This window comes from Pygoscelis adeliae, unplaced genomic scaffold, assembly GCF_000699105.1.
Source record: "Pygoscelis adeliae isolate BGI_AS28 unplaced genomic scaffold, ASM69910v1 Scaffold121, whole genome shotgun sequence".
Taxonomy (NCBI): Eukaryota; Metazoa; Chordata; class Aves; order Sphenisciformes; family Spheniscidae; genus Pygoscelis; species Pygoscelis adeliae.
Genome location: NW_008824359.1, coordinates 4,406,688 through 4,418,281, shown reverse-complemented (window position 1 = coordinate 4,418,281; position 11,594 = coordinate 4,406,688). Strand labels below are relative to the sequence as shown.

At 43.2% G+C, this 11,594-nt stretch overlaps 1 protein-coding gene across 1 annotated transcript in view; it reads right to left on the bottom strand.

Annotated features, from left to right (window-relative positions):
• Positions 1–280: 280 nt before the first annotated feature.
• RCAN2 (regulator of calcineurin 2) overlaps positions 281–11,594 on the bottom strand; it is an 86,239-nt gene continuing 74,925 nt past the window's right edge. Inside the window, exon 4 of the mRNA XM_009319674.1 lies at positions 281–4,408. Coding sequence (XP_009317949.1) covers positions 4,248–4,408 — 161 coding nt within the window. The 3' untranslated portion in view covers positions 281–4,247. The remainder of the gene's footprint in view (positions 4,409–11,594) is intronic.

Here is an 11,594-nt window from a genome sequence, read left to right as displayed (position 1 = left end):
ATTTACCCACTGTTATAAAAGCACGGCGAGAACCACACCAGCTGTCAGGGATATGCTTTTGCTCACCAGGGATTGCGCTGGATTCTTTCCTTGCGTATGCCTAGCCAAATCCACAGCAAGTTCACGTGATGCTGTGAAACGGCAGCAGTTGAAAATGGAACATGGCATACCCTGCCAACAAGAGGGCTATTTCCCCCCCCTACTTTCTACTGAAACAGAGTTTGGCCTATGTCACACATTTAAGCATTTTCAGTTCTACCAGTTAAGAGAGCAGTGGTATGTACCACACTAGTCAGTTTATTAACGTAGTTTAACTCTTTAAATGTTGCTTTTCAAAATGCCAGCGCAAGCAGAACACAAAAATATTGTTCGCCATATTTATTTTTTAAACTAAGCTCTGAATTATACAAGTGTAAAAGTGATTAATTAGCCAATAGCTTTTTAATACTCCTATAAAATATGACTAAATAGAATATTTCAAAAGTATGTACAATATAATGGAAATGCTAACATCATCCGTCACAGTGCTCAGACGTACCACTGTAATCAAGCCTTGCAAGACGGTTCAGTCCGTTACTCTGTACAAAGAATAGTCTGTGTTTTTGCAGAAAGCTTTTTCGCTGTTGCGGAATGGGTGGGAGGGGGAAAAACGCCAAAATAAAAACAACCCACCTCTCCTACCCAAATTAGGATCAAATAAACGTTAAACAATTTATCCGTGGGGCACACTTTTATAATATAAAGCACTTCACAATAACTATGTCTGTAGTCTTGTTATGGTTGAGGAAGGGATGCTCTTGCCATGTTTTCTTGCTGAAAACAAAGCGTACTTGAGCGTGTATGTACCTGTTAGGAAGGGGGGAGTTTGTACTACCTTGTCCTAATTACAAAAGTCAAGGCCACAGAAATTCTTTGTTCTTTTGTTCCAAAATACACTTTCTCCATGTGTTGTAAATGTTTTCTCGCTTTTAACTGTACTTAGGAAGTCGTTGAAATTTCCATTTGGTATCTGCAGGGGTCAGAAAGGACAAGCAGGCAGCGGGCAACAGAAGCTGCACACCCCTGATTTCCTTCCCTTTCCAGCCAGCAGCAGGAGCAATGTCCGGCCCACAGAGCGCCCCAGGACATCGCTGCCAGCCGCTCCCACCGGCTCCTGCTTTGGAAGGGAAATCAAAAGGACACGTCTGTGTCCCTGTGCATCAGAAGCTGGAATGCAACACAGAGGTTTCACTCTTGTTTATAGTATTACGACATGAGAGAATCTACTTTGGCACTGTGGCCACCCTGTGAAAAGTGCGAGTCAGAGGGACTGAGCTCACAAGGGAAACTCCCACGGGAGTAAGTAGGGGCTCTGTCTGTGAATTACTGAATTAAATAGGACAGTTACTCCTCCAGATGGTCAGCATTTTTTGAAAGAAGCCTTTCTTCCGTGCCAGGCAAGAACCAGCCTTTAGCAAAATACCAGGTTCTCTTAAGAGTCACAAATGCTGTTACTTTTACGATAGGGACATTATTCCGTAATACCCGAAACATTTTTCTACCATGACCGTTATTTTATCATGCAAAGGTGATACATAAGCTTTGACCATAGTTAAAATGGGCTGCTTTGAGTTTTCAGGTTTGTAGTCGTGCTTCTATTTCTGTGCTTTAACCAATGAGCTATGTTCACTCCCTCCTGGGTAGTACCACATAGTTTTATAAAGACAAAGAGTAGTCAGTGAATGGGGCCTGGGTTTAAATCTGTCTGAAAATGCATTTTGAGGAAAGAACATTTAAGATCCAATGCTTGAATTTGCAGTATAGTTTTACATCATTTGAGGCCAAACTCTGCATTTCCAAAGTTTGGGTACATGGATATAAGGACTAGATTCGGCCTCCAACACTTTTGCATGTAAAAAAATCCAGAGTATCAACTTCGATTGGAGATGATCTCTGATCGCTTACATCAGTTGAGGATGTGGCCAGTAATTTCTTCCATACAGCATATATCAACAAAAAATCTTACGCGTTTAAATCTTACTCTCCCTGTTTATACTGGTCTAAACCCATGGACCTTAGCGTTCTGTATGTTCCCAAAAAAGACAGTGGCGTTACTCCTGAAATATCGTAGGTGGCCTATGACGGAACATCAGGTTATAGTTCTAGGGCAGTGAGTGACAATTTATTTATTTAAACCAATTCTAAATGCATCACTGAAAAAATAATTGACGTGAAACCTCTAAGGAGTTAAGACAACTTTACACAGATACCATGAGGATACTATAGCCCCATTTTTTGTTCAGTCTCTGCTGTATTTAATGTGCTTCTATTAGTGTAACACGCACACGACGATGCCCATAATGCAGTAACAAGTATCACATTATAGATATATGCTAAGTAAAGCACTACATCTCAACAAGAGTATTAGGGGGCTGTGGTGGTCAGAGAATGAACTACATGAGAATGTTAAGTCCTCATTCTCAGAACGTCCTCACCATACATACGGAGAGTGGCATCTCCTGTCTTCACCGACAAAGCAACAGGCTTTTCTTCCTGGAAGTACTGCAGAGCCAAGACCCCAGCAAGGGGGACTTGACTCTGCTGAAGCTTGTAGCCTCACTGCTGATTAAGGGTGGAATGGAACCCTCCCTCAGAAACCAGACCATTAGGTTTTATGACAAAAATCTTGATTACAGAACCGAAGCTGACTGTCCAGATCTTAGAATGAGCTTCCAAGATCTATTTACTTATCTTCACTTGTAAAGGATTTTAAACCGTGGAATCTCACTGCGCCATTTTATAGTCACTTTTGGGAGTACAGCTGCAGCTTATTAGCTTAAAAATCCCACCGTATCTTACACGTGCTCAGTTTTCTGCAGTATTAATTTCAGAGGAACTACTCATGTGCATAAATTAAGCGCATGCTTAAATATATGCAAAATCTGAGCTCAAACGTCTAGAAAATATGTTCTCAAAATGACAAATACGCATAAAAAAAAGAAATCATCATGGAAGGTCTGCCGGACAGGGAATCCGGTATCTGTCTGCTGTCAGCCATGATGAAAACACAGAACAATTGTTGTAACCCAGTATACATTGCAAGTGAAAGAAACATGCAGGACAGAGTGAGAAAAGGGGTTTCAACTGCATGCAGTCTAGTTTCAAGTGTGTAATTATGGTCCTGTTTTCTTTGGCCTAAAAAAAGAGAAAAAAACCCAACAAAGAACACCAGCTAGCCTCTCCTCACCTCCACAAACCCAAACTGCATACAGCTCAAAAAGGGCTTTAAAGCACAGGAAGTGGGGAGGGAAAAGGTCTGGCTATTAGAGATGTACGAGTAATTACTAACAGTTTCAGGGCTATTCAACACACCACTAGGAAAGCATTCAGCCTGTATCATTACTAGAACTTACAGCTATGACAGAGAGCAATGAATCCCATCTTAAATGCGCCGTCAGTTAGCTTCGCTTTCTTCCTCAAACTCAGAAGTACCACTCGTACCTTTATGGAAGGTAAAACGACAATCCCTATTGATATTCTGGCTCCCTCCTCCTCAGCGAGAAGGACTGAAAGACACCAGACCCTCCAGCAAGCTGCTGCCTCTCCCCTCAGCCCAGAGAGCTCTGTCTTGCATCCCTGCCACCATTAGGACCAGCGTACTCTACAGCTGTTGGTGGAAGAGGGTGTTTTTCTGCTGTTTCTATAAACGTTGCAAAGATAGCATTCCCTACAGAAAATTCCAGGGGGATGAAAAGGCCACCAAGCTGCTAGTATATTAAAAACAACACACATACCCACCCTTAAAAAAAAAAAAAAAAAGGAAAAAGGGAAAAGGCTAAGGTCTGCTGGGGAACTGAGGAGGTCAGAGGAGCAGGCTGCTTGATGAAGGGCAGCAGCAAGTATTCTGGGAGTTTGAACATCAAGCCTGGTATCGGCCTGATTTCCCACCCTGAACGATCTCTCTGGTAGTGGTGTTTCAGCATGCAAATTATAGCTGTGAAAAAATCCTCAGACTGAAACCCTTCCTTGTTTCTTGAGCCTTGTTTTGTCCTTTCCAGAAAAATCTATTAGTTGGTGTGTGATATGGCTACATATACAAAGATCTTTTTCCTAGCCCTTTTATTACATAGGCTTGATTACTGTGAAGGGATTTCAATGAGTTTAATGTCCTGGTACTCAAAAGGCAATGGCTGCCTTTCAACAAAACAAAGCAAACAAAAACCAAAAGCTGTGCTGGAGGAGAGAAGTGCTGCTTCTGCCGGAGAGGCTCAGTTAGATACAGGAGGTGGCAGACCAGGGCGTCGAGTTTGAATGATTTTTGGCTTTGGAGAATTCTTTGGGTCCTCATCTTCTTCCATGTCGCTGTCGCAGACATGCACTACCACACTGGGAGTGGACTCCGTTCCTGCGTGCAGCTCATATTTCTCTCCTGGAAGCAGAGAAAAATAGTTAGATCAAAAGACGACAGTCTGAGTAGCAGCGCAGACCATGGCACTCTTGGACTGCAGAATGCTCCTGCACCTGGATAGGGCAGATGAGCGTGTGCTGCTCCTAAATACAGGTGAGGGCAAGCACGGCTAGACTGTATCAGCTGTCACAACAGATTCTGGGGATCCTGCCCCGGGGGGCAGTGATCCTTGGTCTGTAAGGCATAATAAAATATCCTGGCGTCTATAATGGTGTTTTGCACCAATATTCCTGGCCAACAGCACTGGAAAAAAAAAAGTACGAAGAGGAGAGAGAGCACAGAAGTTCATGGTTAAGAAGAGGGACTGGAATCCAACCTATCAAACGTTTGGTCTGAAGTCGTGCCACACCTCTTGGGCTGGGGCTATTATTTTGTTGTTGTTGTTTTCTTTCGGTCTAGCATGGCTCCAGTCCCATTTAAAGTCCACTAGATTCTGCCTCCAGACAGACATCAACGCTTGGTCCAATTGCTCCAGAAAAAAAAAAAAACAACATATATCTGCTCCAGACGTATTTTGAGATTCAAAGCTCTTTAGCTGGGGCTATAACAAATTCTGTCTCTACAGATGAGATTACAGAGGACAGTCTATAAATGCTCACTATCAGGCTAAACGCTTGAACAGTACAGTACATTAGGTTTTCTAACTATGTGCATTCCTTATTTAAGTCCTGCATTCAGTCTGTTGACACTACATGTGCTTTGGATTGTACACAGGATGTAAGTAGGTATTGGTTATTAAATGGCAAGGAATTAATTTAAGACTGTAAAGAAAAAAAAGTCCCAACGGTGACATTTCTGAGAGGATGACTTCGTCTTTCAGAAGTGATAAACACCCATCAGCAGCACTAAAAACTAGAAACCGTTCCAGGTAATGCGCTGCCCCCCTTTGGACTATTTGTCATCACTCTCATCTCCAAGATCCACAAGCCGCAGTTAAATTTAAATAGGCTTACAGTGACCACACGCATACCTGGTAGCTTGGATTTTTTTTTGTAAGCCTACTCCAAAACCACTGCATATTGCCTGCAGAATATTCTGAGATGACGAAGGTGAGGTCCCAATATATCTAGCTGACCTGTATTTGTGGTGCAGCAGCTCCTAAATGCCTGCATCACAGGCAGAACCTGGCAGTGCTAGGTGTTGTATGATGACAGTGAAATGGCAGTCCCTACCTCAAAGCACTTATAGTTTGCTGGTGTTACTAATTTGGGTTTTTATTTATTTGCAACTTTGTGGCAGAGTAATTCATGTGAGGAAGGGGTTGCAGGTTTGGCCCTGCATTAGCACACGCAGTTCTGGGACTATGCTCACGTGCTATTTGTGCTGACAAATTCTTGGTCCAAATAAGACTGGATGGCTTGCAACGAGAGGACATGCTGCATTTTTGCCTAAAAAATAGGAGGCGACTAGTGAATAATAGCTATAAGTCAGGCATCTTGCTGTGAGAAATATTTTACTGCTGTGATACCATTAATGTTGACATTTAACTGCTCTATTTTTGGCAACCTTTCCTCCGAATCCAAACTGAGTAAAGCATTACAGGTCTTGCTGATAGGCTAAAATATAAAAGGAGCAATAGGTTGGTTGTGCTGCACTGAGAAATTATATGGTTTTTCTTTGCCTATTTTCCCTGCGGGCTCCAGCTAATTTCTCAGCTATGGGCTGACGTCAATGCTGCCAACTAGCACTGAAGGCTACATTGGTCACTGTCAGCGACAAGCAGCTCTGCAGTGCTGTGCACACACAACGCTGGGCCCTTTCCCCGTACACCAGCACCATGAAGTGAATCAGATTCACTGCCCTCTTAAAAGGTAATAATCCCAGTTCAAATGCCACATTCTTTTACTGTTCAAATCCTTCCCAGAAGGACACTTTCAGCTGAAAAAGAACAGTGGAAATAAGTACAGACACAAGGAAAAATATTCCGATGCCTCTGGCACAAGTAACTGCAACGGCAATTAATGTCGCTTTGCAAATCAAAATGTGATGCACTCATAAATTAGGTTTTTAAGGCATACAGTTATTTCTGAGCGTGAGTGAGCTGCAGACTCAGTTCTGTACTCATGATTATTCATGCCTGCAGAACTGTGGCTCAAACTGCATAAAACCTTTTTATGGCTGAGCTAGGAACAGGACAACAGTAACTATGGGACTTTTATACAGCTGTATCTTGTTCCTAAATGTAACCGCTGTTTGCAGAAAAATACTAAGGTAATAAGTACAAAATAAAAATCCAATAGATACAGCCAGATTACCCCTTCCCTTCTGCTTTTTTCTACATTTTTTTTTATTTCCTCTTAAACAACACCTCCAGCATTAAAAAAAAAAAAGGAAAGAGCTAAATCCGCAGCAGTTAAGCTAGCGGAGTAATGGTTGAATCACTGCAATCGAGTTATGTTTACAAGACACAGGTTGTCCCAAGCTAAGAGCAGCAAGTCGAGTTAGTATAGTTAAGACTCACCAACTTCTGTAGTTAATATCACTCAAGCATTTGTCATCTCATTCAGCTGCCTCTGATGCTGCCTCCTTTGCGTCCTCAGGCCCTACGTGGCCCCACCACTCCCGCTTGCCTGGAGAACTCTTACAGGCTACGCCAAAGGACTCTTGGGGAGAGGTGTCTTTCTCCTCCAGCAGTCTTTGGGCTATTTCTATCCCTTAATAATAAGTTTTTTAAATATTCATGTAAGCTGAGATAACAATGGAAACACATAATTACTTAGAAAAATATCACAAAATTTATCAAATATGCTCAAACATCTAAACTCTGCCTTCAGAAGATAATGCAGGGAAGAATTAAGCTGTGGCACCTCCACCATACAGATTTGTCAGAAAATGTTCCTAACAAACCCCTGATAGCAGCGATGTTCCTCTATTCATTTGCTTCACATGAGGAAAAAACACAGGAATTTGAAGTTTCACCATTCAACAATGGGCCTAGCTGCTTTTATGTCACTTGGCACTACCTTTTGTGACCACATGAACCACAAGCAAACCCACAGCCTCAGGTGACCCAAGAAAGATGACCACAAGGACAGCACAAAAGCAACTTTTGATATTGTTGTCATTTAACCCCGGTCGGCAACTGAGCACCACCCAGCCGCTCGCTCACTCACTCCCCCCCGGTGGGATGGGGGAGAGAATCGGAAGGGTAAAAGAAAGAAAACTCGTGGGTTGAGGTAAGAACAGTTTAATACTTGAAATGATAATGATGATGATAATGATAATAATAATAGTAATAATAGGAGAGAGAGCGCGCATGAGTGTGTGCACACACCAGGGAAAGGGAAAAAAAAAAAAAAAGTGATGCAACTGCTCACCACTCGCCAACCGATGCCCAGCCAGTCCCCGAGCAGCGACTGCTGCCCCCTGGCCAACTCCACCCAGTTTATGTACTGAGCATGACGTCCCATGGTATGGAATATCCCTTTGGCCAGTTTGGGTCAGCTGTCCTGGCTCTGCCCCCTCCCAGCTGCTTCTGCACCTCCTCACTGGCAGAGCATGGGAAGCTGAAAAGTCCTTGACTAGCGTAAGCACTGCTTAGCAACTAAAACATCGGTGTGTTATCACATTATTCTCATGCTAAATCCAAAACACAGCACTGTACCAGCCACTAGGAAGAAAATTAGCTCTATCCCAGCCGAAACCAGGACAGATATTTCAGAGTTAAAAATAATGGCATGTGATTTTCTATCCCTTTGTGAATCAGTACTATGACCTTTCATTGATGGTGCATCTCTTGTCTAATGAGGCTTTTTTGTCCAGCAAAGAGTATGTTCATACACTTAATTAATAATGAAGAAATGGTAATGATACTGTGCAGCTACCGCATCCCTGATTCTGACTCATGATCAAGGGTTAATGGGTTCAGAGCTGTCCATTCCATGTTAACCATGTCATTAGCAGCATAAAAATACCTTCCACTTATAGTCCCTTCATCCAAGTGCTTTACAAATAATATGGTGCAAATAATGGGTGGTCCTTCGTACAAGTGCATGTTCATGTTCGAAGAGATACAACAACCCATCCCATATGATACCTCTACTGCACGGATCTGCCATATGCAAGATGGAGGAGTTGCTCTCTGGAAGCCCATTACTGGTGTTGCAGGCACTGTCCTCTCCTGGCCAGCAGAACAAGGCAGACGGAAAGCTTTCTACACCCAGCAGCTCTGCATACCCTGCCCCTGGCAAGGGGAGGAAGGGCAGAAGCAGCCACAGAACAGAGGAGAGAAGAAGGACAGAGATGGAAAATTTTATTTATCACCCATCTGGCTGCCCCTCCAGCCCCTTCTAATCCTCTCTGGAAGTCATATGAAGTATTTAGTTTTTCCTTTGAATCCGTGAGAGCAAACATGAGAGTTTGAAAACACCTGGGCGTAGAAAACTTGCAGTGCTAGACATGGTTTGAAATCCCTGTGTGCTGGGCAGGGTCCTGCTCTTCCCCATTTTCCCCTTCCCTTTGCAAGGGTGAGCCAAACCCAGGGCAGAGCAGGGGCAGGAGCTACGCATTCTCCCCAAGACGGCCAGCTAGAGCACGGCAGGAACAGCTACATCTTAATTGCTCAGAGACAAAAATGAAACCCCGACCCAACCCCTCCTCTGACCACTAATCGTTCCCAGACCCAGCAGCCAAGCGGCACAGACTGCTGCAGGGTCTCCTTTGTGTCCCAAGAGGTACCAACTGTGGACCTAAGAGCCATCATGTGGAACATTTCAGGATGGCCCTTTCATAACATGAAAAATGTATTTTACAAGATCTGGAGTGTAGCCTGAGGGCACTCAGGAGGTGCAAAGCCTGCTGGAATGCTGCTGAAGGACTGGGAAATGTGGAGAGAACTGAAACTGGTACAAACTTGTCCATATGGGCTACTGGAGATGGTGCCCAGCCTGTGCTGGTTTTCAAATAGTGCCTGAAATTGTGGAGGCGAGTGCTGATAGAAGGCAAAATCGCACTGGGAAGCACATGGAGCACTTAAGTGCTGAGGACCCTGACCTATATTGTGTGTTGTTGTATAGTGCAGATCTCATCAGTGGAGCCAGGATCCGTGAATCAAAGCCATGGCAGAAAGGCAATTTGTCTGGGCAGCTGCTGTATGGGCAGCAGGCAGGGGTTGAGATTGGCAAGGGGAGGCCAGGGTGGCCCCTGGGATCCTGGGGAAAGGCACTCTGAAGAGTGCAGACTTAGAAAGTGAGGGAGTACGGGGCAGTCTGTTGAGAAGAAATTGGGATAACAGGTTTGAAAGAGGCAATGGGGGAAGGAGGGAAGAAATACACAGGTTGGGGGGTAGATAGGGAGGGGGTAGGACTGCTTTCCAGAAAACAAGGACTTACTCTAGGGCCAGGAAGATGGTGATGGTTTGTAAACTGCTGCACTAATAATTGGCAGAGCAAACATAGCTGCCTTTTCTTTGAGAGGAGCAGCTCTGCTGTATATACATAGCCTAGACCTGGAGATTCCCCCCCCCTCCCCCTTACAAACATTTCTCATATAAAATTATTTCCTGTATTCCTCAGTGGGATGAAACTAAGACCTTATAAAATGTTATGCAAAAGACATGAGGGCCTAGACTAGACAACAGCTTGGTACGTTGCAAGCGTTCCTGTAGGAAAGTCAGGTCCAAGTCAGGCCAGGCAGAGACACAACCTGGGCCTGACAGGGAAACAGCCAAACTACCACCCTAGGTCAATGCAATGCCTTTATCTCTTCATCAGTATTTTAAACTACTGGAAGTTTTCTTGACAGTGGAAGTGTTTTTCATCAAAGAGATTAATGATCACACTTCTTTATTTGCAATACATTGAAAAAATTGTAGGCTGGTGGTCAGAACCAGGCAGTCACAGTTGCTGGCTCTGACTGGTCTACGGCATTGTGTTCATGCCTCGTTTAAAGCTCAATTTCTGCATCTGCAGAAAGTAAGAATAGACATCAGTCAACCAGAAACTTAATTAAACATGCCATGGTCTTCCCTAAGAAGTAAATGCACCCTTACCAATCTCAATTTCATGTCAAAGGACCAAAAGCCAGCTTCCTTTTGTGCACAGCAAAAAGGAATCTTTTCCGTTAGACTTCTGAGATGCCAGACAGTCATTGCTGCAGCCACAAGGCTGCAAAAAAAAAAGATACCTGTCCCCAAACTGAGCTTGGAAAGAGACAACACACAGCATATCCGTTAACTAGCTTCCAGCCTATTCATTTTACTCTGGAGCAAATCTCCCAGCCTTTGCACCTAGGAACAGTTTTAGTCTCTAATTTTGTGGCTATGACGATTATGGCAGCGTACTGCAAAGGAGATGACCTGTATTCATGGCATGGCAAAGTAGCATGGGTCTGTGTCCAAGTGGTGTATCTTACATTCCCAGTGAAGTAGGTCAGTAAAAGTCATCTTGTACTGAGGTCGTACAAAGAAACTGTTCACTATTTACATGCTCAAATGAGTTTTCCTGGTCCTCAGATATTAGTCTTACCAAATCAGTGTATTTAATACGGCAAAGATTCCCCACAAGTTAAAGACATAGAATTCATGCTCTAACATTCAGAGTTGTGTAAACAACTGTGCCCGGGAGTATTTTTTGACAGCTGATAAGCCATTTTTAAATTGTGTTTTTTGAATGAAAACAAAATCTAACTTAGCTGAGGCTAACAGTGTTATTTGATGTACAGCAGTATGTTTTACTGATGTGATACTGAGAAATGAGTTTTGGTGGGATTTGGTTTTCAATGAAATTCTAAACATAGTAAATGCACAGCTGAGAACTGTAACACTATTTTAAAACCGCCACTGCAGTTAACTAAAATTGATCTCTCTAACAAGTGCTAAAAATAGAAAGAAGAGAGCACACAACCACTTTTCGTATGGCTCCCTGCAGGCTCCTTAAATACGGGTGAATATGACCTTCACGCAAAGCTGTCCCAGAGTGTGGGACAATGAGTGATATTTCACATTCCACTGCTCTAGAACAGGAATTGATTTATTACCCAGCTAGCTAGGGAATTTGTTTACATGCTTCCATTTATAACACTGCTGCATCAAAGAAAAAAAAAAGGAGGTTTTTGTTTTTCTTTTATTCAGCAGTTTAGAAGCAAAGCATCGACTCTGGAAATAATAATATGCAATATAGTACGAAGTGTTACACCTGACAGCCTTTTT